The sequence below is a fragment of the Mugil cephalus genome, chromosome 11 (assembly GCF_022458985.1).
Source record: "Mugil cephalus isolate CIBA_MC_2020 chromosome 11, CIBA_Mcephalus_1.1, whole genome shotgun sequence".
Taxonomy (NCBI): Eukaryota; Metazoa; Chordata; class Actinopteri; order Mugiliformes; family Mugilidae; genus Mugil; species Mugil cephalus.
In genome coordinates this window covers 1,448,739-1,476,662 of record NC_061780.1, presented here as the reverse complement: position 1 = coordinate 1,476,662, position 27,924 = coordinate 1,448,739, and the positions used below count along the sequence as shown (strand labels likewise).

The window sequence follows — 27,924 nt, the reverse complement described above, 5'->3', positions numbered from 1 at the left end:
ATATTGTGCCTGCAGAGGAAACTATTTGTACACTTGGGTTTGCATAAATATGAGCTGAGGTGTTTACGGCAGGGAGACTGTGGAGAAAAAGGCTCCTTTCAATATAATATGCTCTTCAATAAAGACATAGGTTGGCAGATTAGGAGTGTCAGTGCATGAGGCATACAGACTCTTCAGGTGATTTATGAGCGTGCTGCTAGGCTATTACATTATGGGCCCCAGTCCTATTCAGTGGGGCTGATAGGAGCAGCCCACCTCTGTTGAAACACTGCAGGTACAAGCATTTTGTTTTAGTGGAATACCATTGCTTTTTGATAAAGGAATTAAGTATGAGCAGAATCTAATCACACTGTTTGTGCTGTAGCTGTAGCTCATCTATTAGTTTAGCATTTGTGCTTTTGTCCTTCAGAGTTTGTGCGGCATTTTCAAGGAAATATGTCTTGGGATTATTTGTATCTTCATTGAATTTTAAATTGTAGACTTCACTTCATTGTGAAAACAACATTATGCATCAGTTATACTTGCATGAAGCAACCAGAAAAAATCAGATTTTATTTTATCCTCTGGAGCACAAGTTTCGTTTATTCTGGAACAGTTCTCACCAGAGCAATTTCTGCTAAATTTAAGAGCAACACTGCAATGAGTAAAGGTCTGTAGTTTCATCCATACTTTGGACTTGGCCTTGTTTTTGCAGAGGGAGAGAGGCCAGAGTTCACACCACAGAGCATCACAGTCGAAAGGCCAATTGTCAATCGCCGGTGGAGATAAAAACAACAGGGCATCAGCTCGAGTGGTTTGGATAAAGGACGAGTCAGGGTCACTTTCAATTAGCACAGCACGTTGTCACTGCAGTGAGCATCAGGGGCTGAAAAAAAGGAGGTGGGAGTTAGCTCTGGGCTTAGGGAAGGTGAAAGGAAGAAGAGCAGGTATAGATCAAGACTGAGAGAAAGACAAACTCTGTTGACACAGTATAGGTTTACTGAATAAATGAGTAAGAGCTTCCATTTCTGTTTTATTACAATTATAGCTTAACCAACCTGGTCCATAAACTGACGTCATCTCTATTTGCGGCTGTTTGGGTCAGGTTGTCTCTTAGCCGCAGGCCCAAATTATACCAAATCCTTACAGTATCAACAGCAAAATAAAAAGTTCCACTAAGCACTCGCAGTTAGGGATGGGTGTTAAGGTTTTATCTGAAAGCAGTGCCAAACTGGTACTTTTGAAACAGTGCCTCTGCTTAAAAAATGGAAAAAATACGTTTAACAGAATATTTAAATAATATAAATGCATTTAAGACTCAGAAATAAATCCCCCTATATTAAATAAATTCACAACAAACTGTCATAATCATCATAATAAAAACAGTGACATTTACCATTGTGATGGCAAATATCAGTACCCATCCTTACTGGTTGGCAGAAGTGAAAAATTACTGAAGTATCAGTAGTTTTTCTTTTCAAAAGAATTTCACTATGAGCCTATTTTCTCCTCAGTCTTTTTGCCATTCTGATCAGTCCTAAAGGGATCTAAAGGTCAATAGCAACCCTTTCACAGTTTGTGAAAGGTGGATGAATGTGTCAGCTATTGTCCTTGGAGAAGATGTGCCAACAGATTCCAGATGTGGCATTCCAACAAAGCCTCCATCTTGAGATATTTGCAGCTACAACAGTGGAGTTGAGCATAGATGAACTTTGTCAGATATGAGGGACTGTCTCAGAACTGCCTCCCAGCAGGATGGAGGAGTGGAATAATTAATAGGTCTTATATCCCACTTCATCCTGACAGCCCCTCAAGAACTCATTTGTGACAGGAAGACCCATTTCACTGTCAGACACACTGATAAAGACGAGATTCTTTATGATTCATGACATGAGATTAGAGGACCAAAAAAGTAGGCCCAGTGTCGGAGAAGTTCATCAGTGGTCCTCTCATTACTGACAGCTTCATTATGACAGTGTTATGAGATGAATATAGACGACAGATTACACCAGTTTCAAGTCTTTCCTTGTAATTTCGCAACTGGGTTACATATCTTCTACAGGCTTCTTGGAAATTTTTTATTTTTTTTTTCTTCAAAAGTCAAGAAAACGGCACAGTTATTGTGCTAAACGTACCGATGCATGCTGGGACTGTTTTCCCTGGAGGTTTGCGAGAACCAGCAGAGCAGGATACGTCTCTCCATGGTCTGCTGGTGTAGAGGCAGGCAGAGACAAATAATTCAGCTCCCTATTTGGAAGGCATTATCCTCTCAGAAGTGTGAGGCTATTTATGTTGAGTGTGGGTGTGTGTAATGAGTGTGGCCATACCAATGTGCCAATTAGTCTTGTACTCAGAAACTCATGCACGCATGCTTGCCTTGCCACTTGTTAGAAATTAAGATGTGATTTTGACAGAAATAACTGCAGCAGTGATATTGATAGCAGGCTTGAATTATGAGGATTTTTCTGCCTTATGCCAGTTTTAATGAAGAATTGACCGAAGTAAAAAATGACAGAGAAAGACGTCTTGACCATAGGACACTTGTTAATTGAAATCAAGGATAATTGAAATTAACTACAGCCACTCCACCCAGCCTACTAGTTAAACACTGATCAATTCTGCAATATATATGTCCTAAATGTTTCACATTAATCACAGTGTAGTTTATGCAACAATGCTAAATTGCAAATAATTGATTTTTATTCAAATATCACTCCAAAATATGGCCAAGCCAATTTAAGTCCAGACTGAACTGGAATATTAATTGACCAGCTTCAAAGTTAACTTGATATATGCTGTATATTGTGTGGAAGAAGATGGCAATAAACAAATGTTCAGATTCATTCAACGTTTTACGTTTTAGATGTTCCACACCACTCAGTCTTAAATGTGTGTTACACAGCTTAGATGTAAGTCTTATTAGGTTTATCTCTAAGTGGAGCTCCACACACCTCTGCAGCCTTTAGCAAATGGCTGTGCAACACACTCAAACTGCAAAGTAGTAGGCCTTATCTTGTCATGTTTTCCAGAGAGCAATGGCTAATAAGACACCAGTGTGGGTGTAGGACGAGTGAGATTGTCTCGAATGAAAATAACGCAAGTGTCTTCTTTAGTTTGCTGTGCGGTCGGTGTAGAGTTGTTTGTCTTTTGGCGTAGACGGGTGCATCGTAGAGAGGGGTCTGCAGAGAATTGAGCAATTTATTAGACATTTAGTAATGGATAGTTAGTTAGAATTTGATTGAAATTTTGTTTATTATACAGACTTGGGCTGTTCTTTCTTGAATTGTACAAGCATGCATTCTTAATCTGAAACAACCTCGTGGACATTTTTCAGCTGACCAGGCTCCACTACCATTGCACTTGTCAGGGACCTAGTCTATTACATTCTCCTCCTTTTCTAAAAGACGGCAATTAATCTAATTAACAATCAATCAGCCGTTGGGCCTCCCGCCTCCTCTGTGCTAATGGAGGATATGACAGGCCTGGACCTTGCATTATTAATACCTCCATTCCTGGAGCCCATAGCCCCCCCTTATGGCCATGGCCAGGGGCCATTGATCACTACCACAACCCAGTGAGCAATGCAAGGACGACAGGGAAATATATGGAGTAGCGGGAGTGTGGGTGAGAATGTGATGTGTCAGTATGTGGTGTGATGAATCTGTTTAGTGGGATTTGGGGTCATTTTAGTAGATTCTGCTAACTTTTCTCAGGGGAGAGTGTACAGATATCCTAAAAGTGAGATGTTTGCTTGGTTGTGCATGGAGTCTGCAGGGGAGCTCATGGTCCACAATCTAAGGAGAAGAGGGATTGTACGAGTGGTGTTAATGGGAATGTTGTGCTCCAAAAAGCTCATTTGGTAAATGGGGCTTACCTCAAAGCTATTATGGCAGAATAAGAGGGCCTCTCTGCAGGACTATTTCTAGAAAATGAGATTATAAATTATAGGACGCCACTAACACTGGGGCACAATGATCGCAGTGTGGCACTAGTATCCTTCATCTCGCATGTGTTATATGAGCACTGCATTTAATAACCCAAGCAGCTGAAGTTACAGAACCTGATAACAACTCTCTCTCTGCCAGCTGCTGTTAATCACATTTGTTATCCAGTCTACATATTGTTTTTGAGGTAAGCCTTTGGTGACTAGGGCTGGGTGGTATTTAATATTAGCCTTTAACTGAAATGTAATCATATCATGACCACATTTATTTTATAGGTGAAAAGAGTTTTCAGTGAGTTTTTATTACATCACATTGAGCTTTGGTGGTCATTGATTTGTACACATCAATTCAAAGTCATCAGTGGGTTTAGTAAGTTTTGTCATTGACAAGGAATATTTAAGGATATTTGTATTTGTTTAAGGACTGCAGAAAGACTGCAAGCTGAACCTTGAATATCTTGTGGTTCTAGGTTGTTGGTTGAACAAAACAATAGATCTGAACAACTCCACTGATTTTGTTTAATAATTTTCTATTTTACTATTTTTTTTTTTTTTGACCAAATCGTCTTGTCTTGATTGTTCATCACTTATAGATCCTTATTAGTTTTTTGATATTGAGCAGCTGTGGCCAGTGTACAGTGATGTGTGGGAAGGTGGAAGTGAGTGGTCAGAAGAACTTGTAAGAGCCTAGTCCTCGTTAAACATGTCTTTAGAGGTGACACCATTCTTTACTTCAGCACGCCACTTCCCATGACTAAAACCCTGGTGTCATTTGGCACAGTGACCGTAACATTTCCACCAGCCACTTATGTATACAGAGTTTTACTCCGTCCTTTCTGTGTATACGTCACACAGGTTAAGTCACCACAAACCAATGTACTAAAGCAGTCACACCACTCTGCTTGATTTGCAGAAGGCTGGGGTTGTAAAGTGTTTACAAGTCTTCAGTGGCTTTATGAAGCTATGATGAGAGTGAGCAGTGGTGTTGAGCTCACAGCCACTGCAGTCAGCTGCCTCATTCAGAAGGGATTGGGAAAGTAATGCGACTCATCTGCTGTGCTATGTGCGTGACTCAGTGGATATGCTTCATCCATGGCTACGGATACAGAATGGCTCCACGGTCATGAACTTCATCCCCACTCTTCACTTGAGTGCCATGTTGATTAAAAAGTCTTTCTGTTTAATAGTAGGTAAAGCTTGTTACAGGAAATCCATAGACTAGCTGTCATTAGTCATCGTGTGGTCATCTGAGGACCATTGGTGTCTTTGTGGGAGGTGATGAATGTGCAATAAGCGACTCACAAGAAGTTCATCCGTCATGAATTCTCTTCAGTGCGATGTGGTTTTTCAACAAGGAGGCTGGGTGAAGGATGGCAGTGCACTTGGTGAGATGAGCTAACAACAATGCAGCTGGTTCAAACCCCAGCAGAGCTGCTGAATGAGCCCCCAGAGAAAAGCTTCAGGCAAATCAAGAAACTCTCAAAGTCCTGAAAAGTTGAGAAAGTTTAAAAAAAAAAAAAAGTTCCTGGAAAACATGATGAATTAAATAGCTCCTGAATAGCCCCCTGGTAAAAAAAAAATAAATAAATAAAACATTTTCATGGGGAATGCAGGGGATGTAAATGAAGATGGATAACAAAATGAACATGGTTCAAGTCAATAGATTCACTTGAACACCTACTTTTCTAGCACACTCATTTCTCATTCTTTTTGAGTTCCATTTTGTTGCAGCAGACATCCTGAGGTACATAATTCCCACTATTCTGCATAATATTCCCTGCTTATTGTCCCCCAAGTACCCACACAGTTTACCATAAGTGTAGGCATTGTAAACCGCAAGGTGCATTTTGTCTACAGTAAGGTTGTATGTGGGCAGAGGTTTGGACAATGCAAGTGAATAATAACATGAGCGCATGTCTTCTCTGTAGTGGTTATCAGTAAACTTACTTGATAACTTTTTTGTTTATATAATGTATGAATGGCGCACATTGGTCCTCAAGCAGCAACATTCTCTTGCATGTATTTCCATCAAATAAGTCAACAGATGCTCCAATTTTTTTAATCATCCAAAACTGTTCTTTCTTGGTTGTGCTGAATGCTTTGCTGAATCCTTGTTGATCATACTCTGGAGCTATGTGGCCAGTTTGTAGTTTTTACCATAGGTAACACCCTCTGTGTCTCAGTGTCTCGGTGCTCTGTGCATAGATAGATAGATAGATCGATCCCTGAAGGGAAATTAAATTGTCACAGCAGTCCGGTATTTGGGTACAATAAAATACTGAGGTATAAAAATAAAGGCAAAGGTAAAAACACAGAATAGGACAAGGACACTTAGAAAACACAAGAAACATAGGTGGATAAGGTGCAGTGGTAGGATGATGGTAGTGTTGTAAATAAACAGTATATAGTAGTAGTATAGTATGTAATATAATAGTAGTATAGTATATAATATGATATAATATAATATATAATAGAGTATATGATGGTAATAAAAGTATGTACTAGTAATGGCAGCAGCGTCAGTATATAACATAGTATAATAATAATAATAATATACACAAATATATACACTATATACTGGAAGTGCAAAAGTGACATGAAGTGAAGGGTGACAGTTCAGTGCAGATTTAGTTCTGTGATGGTGGATCTGACAGAGGTGGATGAGTTGTAGAGTCTTATTGCGGTTGGAAGGAACGATGTCCTGTATCGTTCCTTAGAGCAGCGGGGTTGAATGAGTCTGTTGCTAAAATACACAATTATATGAATTGGAAAGGTGCCACCAACCAGGCTGAAAGAAAAAGAAGAAGAGGAACTTATGCAATACAGTAAGCATGACTTCCAGAGCCAGAGTGTATATCGGTGTTCATCCCAGCAATGACAAAAGATTTGTGAAGCTGTAAATGTCTTGTTAGTGGAGGCTCGTGCCACAACTAAAAAAAAATCTACTACATAAAAAAAATCTGTGAGCCACAAGAGGTGGTTTCACAGTAGGTCTAAGAATCTAGGAAATAATTGGAGCAGTAGCAGTAGATGCGAACAGTTGTAAACAGTCACATGCTTTTCCTGACAAAGCTCCCCCTGGCACGTCAGGTCTCAAGCTTCAAACCCTCTAGCATCAGAATGGTACAGAGCAGTAGGTCTGCTGTAGGCTCAACGCACATACTGTATTTGTTATGTATTCTCCCACAAATTAAGTCATTCAGATTAAATTAATTCACTATAAGTAATGTCAAACTTAACACCATACCCACACAGCTGTGCTAGTTGCAAGGCATTTAGATCAACCAGTACTGACTTTGTGTTGAATAGGGGGGTAGTCAACAACTTGGAGCATGGAGGAACCTAGAGAAACTAGAGTTACAAATGTAACTGAGATTCTATGACTTCACCATCTAAATAAAACAAAATAGAACCTAGGGAGTGTCCCAGAAAAGTTCCTGATGCTTCAGACAGTAAGGATTTAGAAGGAGAATTACAGTCTGAAAGTAATTGTATAGTGTACTCTTTGTCAACTACTATTTTTTTTTAAGATCATTTTGAGAGCATAAAAAATTTAAAGAAGACATCATATGGATGCATTGGCTGTATTTGTGTAATTACCTTCCCTAGCATAAGGGAGGGACAAAAAGGAAAAAGAACTAGAGAAAGGAGGAAAAACAGCTCAAGCGTGGGACTTTTGTCTTCCAGAACCATAAAGGTTCTTGACAATTTTGCCATTATTACCAAATTGTGCATGTAACCCAGCACATCTGGATCTATTTATGGCCTCTTTGCTTGTGTTAGTTGTGATGTTATGACAGCACACTGACTGAGGAGACAGTTAGACATAGAGCCCGTCTCCATGGGCGCTCTGTGGGTCAGTGCCCCCATTTAAGCAAAAAACCCTGAGTTTCTTTCGCCTGTGTGCTTGCAGTGCAGCTGTTCCAATTGTGTTGTCCATTCTCATATTTTTTATCCTCTTTGCTCTTACAGGAAGTTTGCTGAAGACGGAACGTTCTTAAGGGATAACCTCAAAGTGGCTTTTAACCTCTGATGTTCCATCAACCAGCCTATCTTCAAAACCCTGCCTCCTGCAGTCTAGCTGAAGTCATTTCCTGAGAGAAGTAGGAGGAGGAACGTTGGTGGATTGTTGGACCTGACAAAATCTGTCTGTAAGTTCTGATTCTTATATATTTTTTACGCCTTCCTCATTGCTTTGTTTGGTTTACTTCTTGACCTTTTTGTGGTTTAGGGAATGCAGAAACAATGGACTTCTCACTTCTATGAGATCAGTAGAATATCTCAAAATTCTCTCAGTTTGCTTCTGCTGTTTTATTCAGACAATATGTGCAACTCCAGAAATATTGCCTGTATTCCCCAAGCATAACACAAACAATAATGACAATGTCTTCTGCATTTTTCTGATAAATATTTATGACTGAATAAACAACAAAATTGTTCATCAAGATCACCTAAACACAGCCTGATTGATTGATGATGGCAACTCCATGGCAACATCAGCAAAAAGCCCAGTGTCCGTCATCACATTCAGATTCCATTTGTGATTTCTTTGCTAAGTTCTGATTATAGCCCAGTATTACAAATTTTCCTCAAGGGACTGTACACTCTGTACAGCATGTGTTTAGACATTATTAATCCAAATAAGGAGAACTCACGTCCGCAGCATTCAAGTATTAAAAACATGGGAAAAAATCAGGGACTGCATCCGAATAGGCATCCTTCTTCCACAACAGACTTTCATAACAAAGAGCTACATAGAGAATTAGCAACGCTCACAGTTGAGCTAACATTTTTCTTAAATATGTGCCTATGTTGCACACTCAAATTCTCACTTGCTGAAATAACACCCAGTTCTGTGGGTTGCTAATGCAACCAGAAGTGATGACATCCGTGGGCTATAATTTAAAGTTCACAGCTCTGAGGTTCAGATGGGCCACAGTAATGAGAGGTAACACTCTGCCATTTGACAGGATCCCCTTGTCACAACCGTACCTGATTCTACAAGCCAGTTCTGCTCATGATTTTCTCCAAAAACAAAAAGACACTCCCACAGCTCTGTCAGTCCGCATACAGGTAGACAAATGAACATGTAGAAATAGTTTTTGACACATATCGTTTCATCGTTTTCACACATCGCATGGGCTTGCAGAGGCTATGTCCATGCATGTGAGCGTTTATCTGGGTGATTTGACACTATGAATGCTCATGTTGGACTCCACATCTTTTTATTCATGCCCCCTTTCAAAGTCACTGTTGTGTAATCCCTTTTTTGTCTGGCTGTGCATACGTGCAGCACAGGGCCATTGTAGAGAATTGTGCGTCAGTCAAAGTGAATAAGAGCCCACCACTTTTGAGAGCAGAGAAACAACACATGGTAGTGTGGTTTGAAGGCTGGGTAAAGGAATGAGCTGTTGGTATTGAACTGGATCACTGGGATAGTGGTGGCATGAGGAGCCCCAACGTGGACAGGCATTTTCTGCCTGTCATTACTGATGACACAAACACCTATCAGAAAGGGTGAAATAAGACAGAGTGGCAGCCATTGCTGGAGCACAGGCATGAAACATGATCAGGTCGCTGAGTTGAATAGATGCATTATCTTGCCAAAATATGCGCGCGGGACAGAGGCGGAAAGGGAGTGAGTGGCATTGCTTTCATATCTTGTCACCCACTCACTCGACAATGCACACACTGTGTCCTAGTCTTTGTAAGTGAAGCAAAGTTGGATGCATTGTTTGCATGCATGAACATTTGTTCATTGCCCACATGATTTATAGGAGAAAAACAATATGATCTTTGTACACAAAACAAAAACACCATAAATCTCTTAACAAATTCTGCCCTCTGTGTTAACTGACACTTCTTTATAAGTGAGTTAAACTCTCAAACCTGCATGAGGTGATCGATAACCACAGATGAGTTAATATTTTGAAATTGTGATCGTATTGTTATTTCAGTCTGATAATACAAGATCATTTTTTTATTCACCCATAGTCTCTCTGTGTGATCGTAAATTCAGCATCTGTCTTTTTCAAGAACTAAACTAAGGATTGATTTCTCCAAGTCAGTGCCACACTGAGACTGTTGCTGTCTTTTATTTGTCTTTTATTAAAGACAAAATGTTGGTCTTTGTCAGTTTTTTTTGCTTTTGTATAAGAGCTCAGATGGGGTTGACAGAAAGAGGGGTTATGTGGCAAGAGTCCTGGCCCATATCTAAACCCAGTGTGGTGCAAACATGTGGACTGTACATCAGTCACCAGAATGCCCCCCTGCGTATATTACTTTTCTTTGCCTCCTGACAAACTCCAGTTGACCTCTCTCACTGCTGGCCCTGGAGGCTTGAGTCTTTGTCGGTGCCCTTATTTTCTCCCTCTTTTCCTTTCTTCCATATCCTTCCTTGAGATGTACTCTTGTTCAGTGTTAAATGAGGGCAGGGCCACACTTGGATGTTCTGTGACAAATTGGCACAGAGGAGGCAGATGGTGGTGGGGAGGAGACTGGTTGTCATGCCATTTGCTGCAGCGACATGAATTGATCTTGGTGCCACAGAGAAATCGCACATGCTCCACTTGTGTAATCCCGACTTTGGTTACCCCATACACACACACGCACGCACTCCCCAGCGAACTCTGATCCATGTGCCACTCTACACCACCCTTCCTTTCCCATTAGTAACAATGATGCGTGCAGCGGAGGTGCTCGCTAACTGTCAGAGGCTCTCCGCTTGGATCCGCTCAGCGAGGTGAAGGGATCCTGAGGGGTTTTGACAGAGAGACGGAGCTCAGAGTAATGGTAGGATGGTGGAACTATGGGAGTCACAACACACAGTCTACTATAGACACATAGCATCACTGATATACTGTTCATGTCAGGGGGCGCTACATGCAAGCTGGCTGTTAACAATGTTTACCCATGAGACTTTGGTGTAGCTTGACTAAAATCCCCATGGGTGGTTTCATTGCAATACGACTTCTGGTAAGATCATAGTTTGTCTGACAGATCTGGCATTGTTCATTAGGCTGTGTCCCAAGGATGAAAAATGTTTCCCAATGGGGTTTTCATCACAACTGCATTAGGCAAGGATTTTAAAATACACCAGTCTTTGCTGCGTTAGAGAATAGTATTTCTGCACACATATTAAAAATGAAGCGAACTGGCTAATATTTGTGGTCTTGGACCTTGGACTAAAGGTATCACAGATCAGGATGATTAAGGCTGTTGCACAGATAAAAACGGAACTCAGTTATTCATTTGTAGCAGCTCATGAGCAGATGATGTGCCATGATACAGCCACATGGGTTTACTAGCTCTTTACTACTAACAGGAAGCTTTAGGTAACAACATGAGAACAACAGGACAAGCACAGACAGATTAAATAATCGGTGTAGTTGGTGTTCACTGCAAAACTACTACCGTAGCTCATGCCAGTAGGCTGGCAATGTCAAATTCAGTCTCATAACAAGTAACTGCATTTTGTCCACAAAAAATCGAATTTCTCTGCAGTCTGCCCAGGGCTTGATACCTGTACAAAGCTGCATGACACTAAACTGATTAACACATTAGCAGGTCTTCTCTTGGAGTTAAAGCCTTATTTAGATACATTAAGATATCAAACAGTAGTGTGAAGAGGGAGTGTGATTGTGTGCACATCAAGTAGATGCAGGGCTATAGAAAAGTGCTGTTGGAACAAACCTTAACATCTAAATGTTCTGTGATTTCAACAATCCAACTCTGATATTTATGATTTCATATTTAAATTGTAGCCTTCACAGATGTCTTTTTATTTGCTTTGCTTCCATCAAAAATTAAATAAAAATGACTTAACAACATCGGTGAAGGTCTGAGTGAGCACATTGGAAGTGTCCTCATCTGACTCATTGCTCTTTGATCACCTCCCAATAACAGCTGGCAAAATTGCAGTTCAGTGAAAAAAATGTTTATCTGTAATTCTGCTGAAACTCATATCAGAGTAACATGTTTCAGTCTTGACTGATGAAAACCATCCTGTTGTTTTCTGAAGTGAAAGAATATCTGACACTTTGTTTGTTTAGTTAGCAGATTTTGTTCCTGAGTTTATGAGTCACATTATGCTTGAAGTTGAGCCGTTCAGAGCCAACTCTTTAATGCTTGAGCTGTGAGGTCATGTGTTTTTTTTCTCCAGCAACTACAACTATGAAAAGCTTTGGTTAAACAGCTGATAATGTGTGTTTCTCTTTTGGGTAAAATGCTGCAGATGTTGGCGCATTAAAATCCATATTCAGTCACCGGTCTTGTGTAATTACCATGCTTTTGATTTCTGAGTCATGATAGCTTCTGTTTGTAGCTAAACAAATGTCAAGTAAACCTTAAAAAGGGAGAAAAGCAATTTGCTGGTCACATTATGACTCCAAATTGAGTTAACCATAAAAAATACAGGCTTTCATCTGAAAGGGGCGTTTGTTAATGGATCACATTTTCTTTTCATTAAAAATCTGTGTTCGGTCTGTGGGCGGGAGGATGGGATAATTGCTGGCTTTAGTTCTCTTCACCTGGAACGTGACAGGATAACTTTCCCACGGTTGCTTAATATTCAGTGAGCCTGCGAGCCCTATGCAGGGGATATTGATCAGCAGATGTGCCTTCTTAACAGGCATCTGTAGAGCAAAGTTCTCAAATGGCTGACTCTTTCATGATTTTCCTCAATCGGTGAAAAGAAAATATATTTCTTTAGGGATCACTATTTGAACTGGTTTTCACCTGTGATCAGATCAGCTTTATAGCTACAGAGAGAAATCGACTTTCCCCTGAAACATACATCTCAGACTAATATTTGGACTTTTTGCTGACTTTTTTGTTTATCAGTGGCTAATTAGCCCCACATGGAGAATATAAAGTGATGCAACTTCTTGAGGCTAGCTTAACTGGCTAGCTTAGCAAAAAACAAACAACAAAAAAAAAAACACAGCATGCAATGTTTTATGAAATGTTCACATACCATCGGACACTGGGAGATGCTGGCTAGAAGCCAGTTTGTTTGAAGAACTCACACAAATACACCTGCATGTCAATGCTTGAACACAGCCGGCAAGCTGGGAGGCGGAAAAACAGCCCTCCGTTTGTGATCACAGCTCTTTCCCTGTCGGCACAAACAATCTGCATAATCTTGTTGGCGTAAGACAATCTCCCCATATGGTAAATGGTGAGCGAGGCCACAGACACTTAAGCATGTGGCACATTCTGGGGATCGAACCGCTAACCCTCTGGTTTGTGGACAACCAAAGCTGCAGCCTTGCGACATCAGGTGTTGTGGATGTGTGCTTTGCTTTCACCTGAGTCCTCACATCCACTAAGTAATTTCACCCCTGCGCTCAGGGTTGGAAACATTGAGTAAATTTGGATAATGAGGACGGGTTTAGTGAAAGTCAAGAAGCTCTCCAAAGCTTGTCTCGAGGGTGTTTGTAATTACAATTCAAATGAGCAAAGAGGTCAACAGTTTAATATTTTTTGTCTTAAACAACAAGCAAAGGTCATAAAATGTTGAATCACATTTTAGAATGAGCCTAGAATTGGGCATAATTTATGGTAATGGTCTGTGGCACTGAATAATGTTTACTTTAAGGCCAAAGCTCAAATTATTCAATTTTAATAAAGTTCGTATATTTGCCCACTAAACATCTGTCATCTTCACCCTTCGGATATCTATTGTGCACATTGAAATTGATCTCTTTGAATAGCTGGCATGGATCCAGAATACAGTAGTTGCTTGAGATGGAATAGGTACTCCATTTTTTAGCTTTTGGCTCTTTGCACTCAGATTGACACTGTCTCAGGGTGCGTGCATGCCAAAATGAAAATGTGGGGTTTTCTTCTTTAGTGTTTTAGTGCCAAATCTGGAGGACAAGTCTGCTTCTCCTATCAGTTCAGATCTGTTCAGATCTTGCATTAAGATCTGATCTGGGCAATCACATAAAAGGCAGGTGTGAACAGCCTCACTGACATGCACTGGGATGCTTTTCGTCAGCCTTTCATAAAAAACATATAACCGCTATTATAAATGATGTATTGTAAGTGATGTAATAAAATATTCTGCCCTTGAATCTACCAACTAACTAGATGACAAATTAATTTATTTAATATCAGTGCACAAGTATGATTCTCTATTAATTACTAATGGGACCATGTTGATATACGAGGAGGCGTGTGTGGCATTATTAAGTATTTCCTCAATCACCAGTGTCTTTATTTACCTTTATTACAGGAGATTACAGTGCAAATGGAAATTTCCACGGTTGCAGTTCTAATCAGAATTTTGTTCTGTTCTAACTAGCATCAGGGATTGTCCAGAGTCTGTAGTTGAGTTTAAACAAATCAGCCAGTTTGTTGAATAAAAGACAGTCGTCTGATTGTACTATTTATTCCTACAGACAGAAGAAACTGTGCTGTGGTCAGTATCTAGATTTCAAACAGCTGAAATACATCAGAATGCCACACAGCTATGCACTGAACTGTAGCAGTCTCAAACCTGGCTGCAGCCAAAAGACTTGGAAGCGAGAGGCTAAAGGAAGCTTCAAAGCCTCGTGCTTTTTAATGACAGAATGTGTTCCGTCATTGAGAAGACTGATTAAAAGCCCTTTGTGTCACAGTCTGGGCAGCAGTAGCATATGGCCAAAGGGCTTAAGCGTAGAGAGAAGACATCTGCAGTACCAAATCACTTGGACAGAAGGAAAGAAGAAAAAAGAAATCAGAGGGATTAAATGGGAATCTGCCTCATTTGTGAAAACCACCAGTTTTCAGTTTTCGATTGCAATACTGTGTAACGCTGTTGTTTAAGCTGACTGAATGACTTGATGAATTTCGAATGTACTTTGGAGATGCCAGCAATCTTTCTTTAACACAGATGTTCGTATAAATGTTGTATATATTGTATATTTATGGCATTCCTTTTCCTCAGTGTTTCAGCCTCATTTGTTTCTGTTTAAAGTAAATATCTCTTCTAAATCCAGTAAAAAACACATTTGTTTAGATTTGGGATCTCAGTCAGGACACAGGTCACAAAGTATAAAAAATGTGTGTCCCAAAAACCTCCACTGTTTGGCAATGTGCATTGAACAGAGTAAATGTTTAAAGATATTGGGTGTGTTCTGTGCTACAATGTCAAAGACGTTCATAAGCAAACATTGAAATGATCAATAACAAATGCTCTTCCTCACGCGTAGTTTGTAGTCCAGAGGGCTCTTCATTGGACTCTGGTTTTTACATGAAACCTTCACAATGTGTCAGAAAGCTGTTTCATAACATCGTAAAACATGGTCTTAATTCTGACCAAAACGTGGGTTACACCAGTTTATTATAACGATATTTGGCACCAAAATGCAGGACACAAGGATACAGCTCTACATCTACACTGATTTAGTTTTTCATTTTGTGTTGCCTCCAAATACAAGTGAACTCATCAAACAAAGACACTGCAGGAAAGCTAGTGTAAATATGTACTTGTGAGTCATAACAAAAAATGCAAATTTATTCGTTTGGTGCTAACCTGAAAACCCTATCATGGTCCCTCTGGATGTAGTACAGATCTTTTTTAAGTTTAAATTACCATGTGCAGAAACTGAGAAATTTTCCATATCCATGAACGTATTCCCCCAGAGAACTCAAAACACCTTTCTTTTTTTTTTACCTTTCTGTTTTCTCTATGGAAGCTTTCCTCAATGTATATGTCTCCCTCTTAGTCTGTCTTTAAAATATTCCTGTCAATCTGTTAGATTTTACAGTCCTGTGAACAATCTCGAGTGATGGTGTCAGTTATTGAAAAAGGATAATTTCTTCATACCTCTCATCAGTATCCAGCGCATGGTCTTAAATTGAAGAACAACACGACAGCCGCTCCACAGAGGTTCGTACATAATGAAAAATATGCAGCAATTGAGCATCAAGGTCATTGTGGTGGAGGATTTCTCACGAGGGCTAAAAAGTCGTCTACGGCTTGAGAGAATAAGGCCAGGTGGCTGATGAACTCCATGAATAGTTTGACAAACCCTATCACCAGTGACAAATTAAAGTGTCAGCAACCGCCCAGTGTGGCATCACATATCCTGTGTTGTTTTGTGATAAGCAGAGCCAGCTGTCTGCAGAACAGCCTAGGAAGGCTTTGAGGACAGAGGTATAGTAACAGGAGACATGGGCAGATGCTTGTCTCTGAGTATTAACGCAACCCAACGTTCAGACAACTGTTACAGCCACTGACGCAGGCAGGCAAGCTGCACTGGCTGCTACTACTTCATCATACCCTGTGCAGGAATTGTTTTGAAAATATGACATGACATACTGTCACATAGCACCAGCGGATGAAGGAGTATGTCTCCTCGGTACATGCATCCTTTTTGGTATGACCAGGGACGGCTGGTATAAATGGGCTAATAGCTCTAAGCCCTCCCAAACTAACAACGGCATCAATCACTTAAATTACTTACAACGGATTGTTTTAAGTTTAAAGAAAAATAAAGAATACTTCTAAATGGGCAGATTTTTGACAGTTTTCCGATTTGAAGCATTTGTCGGACAAAATTAGAAAGCATGAATGCAGCGCAAATCACATCGGAAACAGTGTTTAACTGTCCATGTTATGAAAAAACTGATTCAGGAATGTGGGTGTAGTGCTTGGATGGTACAGCGTTTGGTGACGCTAACTATCACACAGGACATTAGGGTTCAAGTACCAGTGAGGATCTTTAGATACAATTTATTTATTTTTTTTTCCCATAGTGCAGCGACAGTTGTCATAGATTCAAGTAAAGATTCTCACCTAAAGCTACATAATTTATTTAGTTATTTAGTTAACTAAGTTTCTATTTCATCCTTACTGACCGCCAGAGGCGGTGCTTCAAGCACTGAATGCATCCATCTCGCGCATGCGCAGGTCGAGTATTATACCAACAAAGTCACCTGTGACCCCTGATGACCCCGGTCACCTATATCTTCCGGTGACATCAGAGGATCGGTTCCTTTTCATCTTCTCGCTTCGCAGGTAACTGCACGCCACTACGCTAGCTAAAGCTAAGTGGCTATTGCTTCGTTGCCGGTAGCCTTGCGACGTTTCGTCGGAGCCGCGAGCTGCTCGCCCCTCCAAAGGCTGCAACGGACTCCGCCGAGAGGTTTGTGGTTTGCCGCGGACACATCTGCATCGGCTTTTCATCCTCGGTTGGATAAGTTTATTTCGTTCTATTATATACATTCTTAAGTGCAACCGGTTACTCGTTGGTTGTATTTGTTTTTTGTTGGTGGAGGTAGTGTTCCCGCTCCCTCTCCCGGCATAATATTATGTGAATCAGCTGTTGGCATTGCGTGTGCTTGCCATTAGTGCTGACTATCGGTGCAACCCTTTTGCATTCGCTTTGTTTTGTTGTTTCGTTTGCTGGTGAAGGCAGTGGCCTCGCTCCCTCTCCCGGCATTCGTACCGGTATATGGTTGTATTATATATTTGTATTATATTTTCAATTGTTGGTGAAGGCAGTGGCCTCGCTCCCTCTCCCGACATTTGTACCGCTATATATTTGTATTATTTTTCAGTTGCTGGTGAAGGCAGTGACCTCGCTCCCTCTCCCAGCATCTGTACCGCTAATGTTTGCCAATTAGCTGTAGGCATTGCGTGTGCTTGCCGTTGACTATCGGTGCAACCGATTGTACTCGTTTTGTGTTGCATTTTTCATTTGTTGGTGACGGTAGTGATTTCGCTCCCTCTCCCGGCATTTGCATTGCACTTGGTATTTCAGTTGATTGATGTGAATCAGCGGTTATTTTCTTGACCGTTTGATACTTTTCTTTCCCTATTAATTATTACCGGCGTTTTTCGCTCGGCCTACCTTAGTTTGTGTATTGTGGTGCCATTTTGACTGTGCCCGTTTTGTGCAAATACCCCTAACTGGTGAAGGCAGTGCTTACGCTCCCGCTCCCAGCATAGGTGTGATTTTGTAGTTGGTAGCAGTGTTCCCGCTGAGGCTAACTCATCTCCTGCAACATTTATCTGGTGACGGCTGTGGTTTCGCTCCCTCTCCCACTGTCTGTTGCTTTCTGTTTGTTTTCCTGGTTGTCACCATGTTTGGCAACCATTCTTGTTCGGCCTGTATGGCTTCTCTGCAGCCTGAAGATGGCCATGATTTGTGTCCCTCATGCCTCGGCCTTGAGCATCTGAAGGAGGCTCTTTCAGATGACGCCTGCATGAACTGCAGCTTCATGCCCTGGGCAGTGAGGGCTGCCAGACTAGCTGAGGTAGAACAACTGTTGACCCTCAGCCCATCACCTGAACAGCTGACCCCAGCACAGGGAGTGGTTCCAACTCGGTCTGGCAGGCCCAAACGTCGTGCTGCCGAGACAGCAGTCCCCACTTCCAGGAAGAGGGTTAAGGAGTCCAGCCTTGCTACCAAGGTGGACCAGTTAACAACAGAAATTAATAATATGAAATCCCTCTTCCTAACCTTCCAGTCTGGGACTGGTGCAGGGGAGCCAGCTGCTTCAGTGCCTCCAGCGGCCATCTTGGAGCCGGAGAAAGATGTGCTTTCCATGGCGGCGTCAGCCACTCAATTTGCTGAATATGAGCCGGAAGTGGTTGCGCAGGATGTAACCTCCCGTGCTTCCGCGGCAGGCTCCTGCTCATCGACCCACAGCTCCGCTGGTGGTTCTGATGATGGCTCAATGGGAGCCATCATTCGTATGGCCCTGGCCCGTTTGCAGTTAGACCTACCGCAAGCTCAGTCGGCTCCAGCCAGTGCTTTCTTCAGGCGTGGTCCATCCCACACTAACTTTACTGTCCCCCCATCAGAAGAGTATCTGAGGGAATTGCATGCATGTTGGAGGGATTCTAGAACTCTCTCTCATGCAACATCTGATGGCCGCACCCTGGCAGCCATGCAGGATGCACCCAGATTTGGCTTGGGCCGCATGCCAGCAATTGAGCCCCCTATAGCTGCTCTGATTGTCTCGCCTGATGAGGCTCTGAGGCCAGATGCGAGGTGTCCTCGTCCCCAGTGTCGGGTTACGGATGACCTACTCTGTAAAGCCTATGACGCAGCGGCACGCATGGGACGCATAGGTAATTCTATGTCCCACCTGCTCCTCGCGCTATCAGCATCCCTGCAGGAGACTACAGTGGATGCTCCCGTCCACAATTTCAGCGACGCTTCCCTGCAGGCATTCGCGCTGATGTCTAGAGAGCTGGGGCGATTGATGTCCACTCTCGTCCAGGCTCGCCGTCAGGTTTGGCTGGCGCAATCTCCTCTGACTGACGCATGTAGGAGAACTCTCCGCACTGTTCCGGTAGAACCTGGGGAGCTATTGGGTCTGCGGCTCTAGAGGCACTTAACCGCACAGTTCAAGCCAGACAGACTCGATTTCAGCTGTCTGAGCTTCAAAGGAATATGCCCCCTCCTAGCGGCCCTAGGAGCTCTTCAGTTGCCCCCCAGCGCCGGCCTCATCCACAGGCTTATCCCAGTAGCTATCGCAGGTCTCAGCGCACACCTTCACAGCCTGCCCACCAGCAGGCACGGGGTTTTCGGGCCTCTGAGCAGCTGCCCTCTGGGCAACCTCAGGCCTCTCGTGCTGCCCGTCGTGCCCCCAGAGCCTCTAGAGGCCGGGGAACCCGGCGCTGAGGCCCAGGGGCCGGTCGTCGGCTGTTTTTCCCAGCAGCAGCTCAGTTACTGGGCTGCTTCCACCAGGGACCCCTGGGTGCTTTCCACCTTGACCCACGGGTACAAACTTCAGTTCCGACGCCGGCCCCCAGCCTATGGCCGGGTCAAGATGACCATCATACGCGAACCGGCAAAAGCCCAAGCCCTCAGCCAGGAGTTGTCCGTCCTCCTGGACAAAGGTGCCATCGAGCCAGTAGATCCCCTGTTGCAACCAGGGGGATTCTACTCCACTTACTTTCTAGTAACAAAGAAAGACGGCAGACTCCGTCCCATCCTCGACCTGAGGGGTCTCAACAGATTCCTGAAGGTCTTGAGGTTCCACATGCTCAGCAATGCAGAGGTTCTGCGCACTGTGGCCAGAGAGGAGTGGTTTACATCAATAGACCTGAAGGATGCCTACTTTCATGTCCCCATAGCTCCAAACCACAGACAGTTTCTGCGGTTCCCTTTTCACGGGCGTCATTACCAGTTCAGGGTGCTCCCGTTTGGCCTCTCCCTTTCCCCACGGGTTTTCACCAGGTGCATGATGGCAGCCCTCTCACCCCTGCAGTCGCAGGGCATGAAGGTCCTCCCATATCTGGACGACTGGCTCATCTGTGCACCGTCCCAATCTCAGGTGGCCCTGGACACGACACATCTTCTGTCCCACGTGGCCCGACTGGGCCTGAAGGTAAATTTTACCAAGAGTTGCCTGGTTCCCTCGCAGAGCACACTCTTTCTCGGAATGACTCTCGATTCAGTCGCCATGAAGGCCTGTCCGTCACCACAGCGGGTGGACGACATTCTCTGCCTCCTTCTCTTGTTTCAGGAAGGCAGGTGGTTGCGCTATGTGGAGTTTTTGCGCCTCCTCGGGAAACTGACGGCTGCTGCCAATGTGGTTCCTCTGGGACTGCTGTCGCTACGTCCTCTTCAGAGGTGGCTGCACAGCTTTCATTTCGATGTTCGATGGCACAGGCACAGGAGACTCAGAGTGTCACGCTGTTGCCTTCTTGCTCTGGCCCCATGGAGAGAGAGATCATTTCTCCTTCAGGGCATGCCCTTGGGTTCCATTGCATCCCGTCGGGAAGCCATCACAACAGATGCCTCCCTCTCAGGGTGGGGTGCCGTGTGGCAGAACCGGACAGCTCAGGGGCTGTGGTCTGCTCGAGACCGCTCGGTGCATATCAATGTTCTAGAACTGTGGGCTGTGCACAGGGCACTGCTTTTCTTCCTTCCCTTCCTGAGAGGCCGACATGTGCTTATACGGTCGGACAATGTCTCAACCGTCTCCCACATAAACCACCAGGGGGGCACCAGGTCTGCCCAACTGTTGCAGGCATCCCGGGACCTGCTGTTGTGGGCAGTGCCACGTCTGGCCAGCCTGAGAGCAATGTATTTGCCCGGGGAAAAGAACCAGGCTGCCGACTTCCTCTCTCGTTACAAACCACCGCCAGGGGAGTGGCGGCTTCATCCAGAGGTCATTCTCAAAATCTGGGAGGTCTTTGGCAAGGCAGAGGTGGATCTGTTTGCCACGGAGGAGTCGACCCATTGCCCTCTCTGGTTCTCTTTGACAGAAGAGAGCAGCCCTCTGGGTCAGGACGCTCTTGTCCACGATTGGCCAGACAGTCTTCTCTATGCGTTTCCGCCAATCCCTCTGATTTTTCCAACGCTACAGAGGGTCCTCCAGCAGGGCCACAGACTGCTATTGGTAGCCCCCTTTTGGCCAGGCAGGACGTGGTTCCCATTGCTGAGCAGGCTCTGCCGCAGCTCACCATGGCGCCTCCCCGACAGGAAAGATCTCCTGTCTCAGTTACAGGGCCAGATTTGGCATCCCGACCTTCCTCGCCTGCAGCTATGGGTCTGGCCGCTGCAGGGCCCAACCCCCTACTGACAGAGTGTTCAAATTCTGTCTGTAATACCATATTGAATGCCAGGGCGCCTTCTACCCGGTTGCAATATGAAAATAGGTGGCAGCTGTTCACTGAGTGGTGTTCAGACAGGGGTGAGGACCCTGTGAACTGTTCAATCCCTAAGATTTTGGAGTTCCTCCAGTCACTCTTGGATAAGGGTCGGTCCCCGGCTACTCTGAGGGTGTATGTGGCAGCCATTTCCTCTCGACATGTTCGGGTGGAAAATGACACAGTAGGGTGCCACAGATTGGTGTCACTTTTTCTGAAGGGGGCGTGGCGGTTGCGACTCCCACGAGCACAGCGTGCCCCAGCATGGGATCTGCACCTGGTGCTAGATGCTCTGTGTTTGCCTCCCTTTGAACCCCTGGAACAGGCAGAGCTGAAGTGGGTCTCTGTTAAGACTGCCTTTCTCCTTGCCATTGCTTCAGCAAAGCGGGTCGGAGAGCTACATGCTCTATCCGTCAGTGATTCATGTCTGAGGTGGAACTCGGATGGTTCAGGGGTTACTCTTTGGCCAAACACAGCCTTTCTCCCGAAGGTTCTGTCGTCATTGAACCTCAATCGACCTATCCACCTAGCACAATTTGTCCCCCCAGCAGGGGAGGACAGGTTAAGACTGCTGTGTCCTGTGCGGGGCTCTGAGAACCTATGTAACTGCGACCGCAGGTATAAGACGGTCAGACCAGCTCTTCCTCTGCTATGGTGGTCCTAGGAAAGGCTGTGCTCTCTCCAAACAACGATTGTCTCATTGGGTTGTTGACGTCATCACCCACGCATATAAAGGAGGTGGTCATCCCAGGGGTGAGGTGCCACTCTACCAGGGCCGTCTCAACATCATGGGCGGCCCTGCGTGGTGTGCCCCTGGAAGACATCTGTGATGCAGCATCATGGGCATCACCAAGTACCTTCTCCAGGTTCTATCGGGTGAATGTTGCCACCCCCCATCCGATGGGTGTGGTGCTGTTGCCTGACTCTGCTGTTTCCTCTCAATGAGGTATGCATTGGAATTCTTCGTGACTTTGTTGTTATGGGTCATCCAGTGCTTGAAGCACCGCCTCTGGCGGTCAGTAAGGATGAAATAGAACGAAAGTTACGTATGTAACTACGGTTCTATGAATCCTGGATGGCTGCCAGAGCGTTCCGTCACTCAGAATCCTCGTGCACTCGCGAGAACATTCTGCAGGAACCGATCCTCTGATGTCACCGGAAGATATAGGTGACCGGGGTCATCAGGGGTCACAGGTGACTTTGTTGGTATAATACTCGACCTGCGCATGCGCGAGATGGATGCATTCAGTGCTTAAAGCACCGCCTCTGGCGGTCATCCAGGATTCATAGAACCGTAGTTACATACGTAACTTTCGATTTATTTAGTTATTTAATTTTTTGTTGATATTTCCAGAAGTTGCACCCCCCCCCCCATATTTTACGTTGAAACATCAACTGAGTCTGTTAAAAATGTCTGTTAGTGAAATATTGTGATTGTCATGTCAGCCTTATGATTAATGCTTGAAGAAGTGACTGAATTGAACACCACTTGCAGCTAATTGAGGGTAAAATGGAATAGTTACATCTCTAGCATCGCCACTTGTTTTTGGTCTTACTGTCTGAGGTTCAAACTGCACAATCTTTTCATTCAATAAATTTGAGTTCGAGTTGAAATTTTTCTTTGATTTGGGTCTCAGCTTGTCAAGGTATGATGGTGGGTTCTGAAGCCAGACCAATTGAGAACCACTGATGTATAGGTATAGTGTACCTGTAACTGATGTAACTGTGTGTATTGTAGGTGATGTTTCTTTTGCTGTGTGTTATGTATTTAATCGGTTTTATGCATTTGTTATCCCACCCAGCAAATTTCACTACCAGCCACCACTGGGTATGACACATTTAATAATATTGATAAGCCATTGTGTTATTCTGAGACATGGGCAGTTTAAAAGTACATTTTTACACAGTGTTTGTGTAAAAGGTGCACCCTTGTTTTTTTTCCTTGTTGAACCTTGTGTCACAAACCTCTTGGCAGCCAGAGTTCCCCGGAGAACTGCACATAAATAATAGCTAACTTGGGAAAGAAGGTGGAATGAATGTTCTGGTGTAGGAATCAGTTTAGTAACACAGGAAAAATGAGCATCAAGGTAAAGTGTGAGTGGAGTTAAGGAGGGTCACTACTGCCTAGACATGCAGCTAGAATCCTGTGAGACTCAGCCTGTTCTAAATGATCATAAGAACTGTACCAAAATTTGTTTGCCAACAAAGGAGTGGTGGCCCATTGTCCATTTACATTCAGGCATACATTTAGTAGTATTTCTTCTCTTTAGTGAAGTATTTCTGTCAGAAACAGCATATTCAATATATGAATCATGATTATTATATGCCACTGAGACTTCCAGGTCATGCAATTATCATAACTAAATGTTGTGAGAGAGCTGAAGACCTCTGGAATTGGCTGACAAAGATCAAAATATTCAATCAAAAACACCTCATTTTATACAAGCAGTGCAATAGAAACACATACTTTCTTTCACTACGTTCAGCCACTTGTCACGGCAGCCGCAAAAGTAATGGCCCCAGGTCTCCTCCTGAACACAGACTAATGAGAATCTCAAATCCGACAAGCAGAGTGCATTTATCACACACTCACACTTAATGACACTACCACCCAGGCTCAACAGCATGCTCGCGCCAGCATCTAGCCCCCTTTTATGGATGACCCCGTTTGTCCCCTCGCTTTCCTATTGTCATAGCTGCTTGGTCAAACTGAGGAGGAGGAAGTTTGCCGGCTAAAGAAGAGCTTTTTTCCCTTTCTTCATTTTATGTCCTTCTGTCCATCTCTCTCTCTCTCTCTCTCTCTCCACACACCCTGTATGCCACCCAGTATGAATTGGTCTATCCTCAACGTACTTTATTCTGTGGGTGTCTGTTTCACTCTTGTCTCAAGAATCCTCAAGTGCAGATGAGTGGGACACTTTGGCTGAGGAATGGTGAGGGACTCAACAATGTGCTGCTTTGATCTACCCCTATGTAGTGTTATTTATTTTTGTTTTGCGCCATGACTTGGAGCTTTGCACAAGGACTCTTGACTTGAGAAATGTGTCTCAAGGTAATGTCATTTATGACATTTGGCTGATAAAAAGTCAGAATAGAGGAGATTAAAAGCAGTGCAGTATTCAGTTATGTTGAGGTAGAGGGAATGGCAGCCTAAATACAATGCTTGTATAAACCGCTGTGTCATTGATCTTTATGCTGGAAGGAGGGATGGATGATTTGAGCTCTAATTAGATGGACTTCTAAGCAAGCCCTGCCGCCTCTAATGACTGTTTGGGATTTAGACAGAGATAAGAGCTTATCCTCCTTAAGTGCTGGGAAGGCTACACTATCAAAACTGAGATCTGAGTCATGCTTCAACACACAACCCAGACAGATTAGAAACAAGGAGGAACACAAGCAGCTGACACTTAGCAGAGGACTGCTGGGAAGGAAGAAGCAGCACATTGTCAGAAGAACAGTGGACAACAGTGATTGATGCCTCTGATTCTGCCTCAGAGTCAATCAGTCCAGATCTTTCAGATTGCCAACTTACTGGTCACTAGGTGTTTTTCAGAAAGTTCCACTGACAATAATGTGCTGCGTCAGCTCATCACATACAACTCTGACCTGTTGCCGACAGTCTGCCGTTTGCCAGTGTCAGGCTGACGGTGAGCCTCTGTGCAGACCAGCTGAGCATGATTCTGGAGGGCCCAGTTCTGTACCACATTTGTAGCTCTTCCTAGCTTCCTAGCCTCCCACAGGTTGCGCTGTCAAAAAGGATTCATCTCCTGGCCTACACTGGTTTTGTCTTAGTTATTGTCTGGCATCATTAAAAAGAACATATTTTGGTCATTTTAAGCTCTGTGGTTTTTTATTTTGGGATTCCTCTGATACATGGATTTGAAACTCCTTCCTTATATCACACTCGCATTTTGTGAGAACATTAAGAAAAGTAGTTTCTGTAGCTGGCTCGGAAGGACTACTTTTACATACGTTTAGGTTATTATTTTAACCTTTTGCTTGTGCTGAATATGAGGATGAACTTGTATTGTTACATGTCTGAAAGTAAAGATGACCTACTACTTAAGCTGTATGGGCACATTAGATGGATGTCTCGTTTGTGGTGAGACCCACAATAGACTAATTTCTTATGTATCAGCTCTGTTTGATGCCCCAGCTAGTACCACCTTCCTTCCATGTTCCATGACACAATAAAACCTTTGATGAGGTGAAATGAGGCACACTGCTCATTGGTGTGATTGCCGGTGGCCATTGACTTTTCTTGGGAAAGACAGAGTTGTTACAGCCATAAAACGAGATAAACTAAGCTTGAAAGCTCCTGGGTCTTTCAGTATGTGTTTAGATGATATCATCAGTGTGAGACAGCGGTAATGAAAGTGAGGTCAGCTTCCACCGTGGGCTACTTCCCTGAAAGGTAGCACTGTCCTGATAAGACTGCTGTCTCTTTTCATCTCTTCTTTTAATGCTTCTGGTGTGTGATGAAGCTGACGTGTGGATGTCGGGTTTGAGTGGGGAAAGGCGTCTAATAATTGGATGCACGCTCCCCGTCCAGAGAATGTTTGTCTCAAAGACAATGACAAAGTGTTTAATCTTCCCATGAACAGCGAACCACACAGGCATGATGATGCCATTATCTCTTTGAGGCAGTCTCGCCAAGAAGCCTCGCTCTTACACTTGATTTATATTTGCCTTCATCAGCACCGACCATTCAGATTGCAAAAATCACTCATTTATAAAACCAGGCCTCACTGCTTTTGTGCTTGCTTAACTGAAATTTACCATTGTACTTTTGTTGCATATTCCCTTGCTGCCTTTGCTCCCCACTCTTCCTTATAATCTTCTTGGGGTAATGTGACAGCGATGGATCTTCCCTGTGACGGCTGTGTGATTGTCTCTGCTAACAAGTATAAAAGGCAGTGGGAGAATTTTCACACCTATTTATCTTCCTCTGATCCATTTTCAACTACTCTGCCTTCCTGTGTTTTATCTTTTGAGTAGTTATCTCAACTTGTGTCCTGTTCTTTTGTCAAGACTAAGAGAAATAAGTAGGAGGCTACCTTACTGCATCATAGGTAAATAAAAAATGATATAATGATGTCATATTGAATAAAGGGAAGCAGTGATTGGTGTGAGAAGCTAAGTAACTGTTGCCCCTTCAACATTCATAGAGCTCCCTTATTTGAATGAACCACACTGTAGAGATATGTGACTTATAATTCACTTTTAATCAAGAGGGAATAAAAGTTCTGGTAGATTGATAATTCATGCAGGATGTCTTTCAAAATAGGAAGTGCGAAGAGTTTGATATGCAAACGGTGCAGTGAACTAATTGGTACCACAAGGGAGAGTGATCAAAGATCAAAGAGCCTCCATGTTAATAGAGAACTCTCACTCTCTTTTTGTCTGCTTCTGAGTTAATGGACACAAAACCAGTGTCCTCTATAGTGGTGGTCCTTAGCTGAAGCATCCTTGAAAAATTTGAATACAAAAGAAAGATATCATTAGGTTATCAGCTGTGCAGGCTTTGCTTAGCTCTGATTGACTATGGAAATGTAAAGAAAAGCAGACAAAATGAACAAATTGATTTCTGTTGTCAGAGAGCTATGGTCGAGGCTTTTCTGTAAATTTGCACCATGTTTATATGTCATTGACAATTGTGTTGTGCACCCAGTGGGGCAGATTGTAGGATTCTGACTCCATCCCAGAATAAGTTTCTGGCCAAGTCCCTAGAAACAACATGGACAATGTGATCAAAGTATTAATAGGTTTTACTGCTATACCCTTGGACTCTAAGCATGCAAATAAATGTGTAGGCACACTCGTAAACCAAGACTGATCAAAGGACTACAGAGAAACTTCTTAGCTCTGTGCACTTCCCTTCCCATGAGTTTGGGTCTGCACCTCAGGGGATGCATGTGGACCAACAAACATTAACAAAGCCTTTTACCACCTGCCTTGGTTTGACTCAAAGCCCAAACTGAGAGAGGCCTCTGGATGCCCATCTCCTGGCAAAAAGAAACCTATTCTCTCTCCAATTTTTCTCTTCACAGTTGATGAAAGCATGGTATTAAGATATTTTGATCCTGCCTCCTCTGTTGTCTTCTGTATCTGTCTAAATGGAGCTTCTTTTCATGCCCTTGTAGAGGGTCAGCACTTCTGTGTGAATCGTGACGGGCAGCATAGTGGTGTGTAAAGTTTTCTAGGACACTAGAGGTTATTTGCACTTTCCTGCCTTTCTTCCATCATCAGTTTTGTGTAAAATCACACAACATTGTGGGAAATGATAACAAGGGTGTATTATTTAAAAAATGTGTGTGTTGATAAATCACTTAAACAGAGGAATAACCTTTAGATAAAGTATGCACCTGTTAACAAATATAATCCTTGGTGATTTCTTTTTAAT

General features: G+C 43.4%; 2 protein-coding genes across 7 annotated transcripts in view; both read left to right on the top strand.

The window, feature by feature from the left end:
• sema6e (sema domain, transmembrane domain (TM), and cytoplasmic domain, (semaphorin) 6E) overlaps positions 1–27,924 on the top strand; it is a 144,163-nt gene that overhangs the window by 50,325 nt on the left and 65,914 nt on the right. For all 6 annotated transcript variants that reach the window (XM_047597848.1, XM_047597849.1, XM_047597847.1 and 3 more), the window contains one exon: positions 7,895–8,073. The gene's annotated coding sequence lies outside the window, so the exon portion shown is untranslated. The remainder of the gene's footprint in view (positions 1–7,894; positions 8,074–27,924) is intronic.
• LOC125016013 lies at positions 17,996–22,278 on the top strand. Its single transcript, XM_047598177.1, has 2 exons — positions 17,996–19,153; positions 19,250–22,278. The coding sequence occupies exons 1-2, from the start codon at positions 17,996–17,998 to the stop codon at positions 21,452–21,454; spliced, it is 3,363 nt and encodes a 1,120-aa protein (XP_047454133.1). The 3' UTR covers positions 21,455–22,278.

Excerpts from the sequence above, each read along its gene's own strand:
- LOC125016013 (XM_047598177.1), top strand. The coding sequence starts at position 17,996 with ATGTTTGGCAACCATTCTTGTTCGGCCTGTATGGCTTCTCTGCAGCCT. Across the intron at positions 19,154-19,249 it reads TCGTCCAGGCTCGCCGTCAG|AGGCACTTAACCGCACAGTT; the intron begins GTTTGGCTGGCG and ends CTGCGGCTCTAG.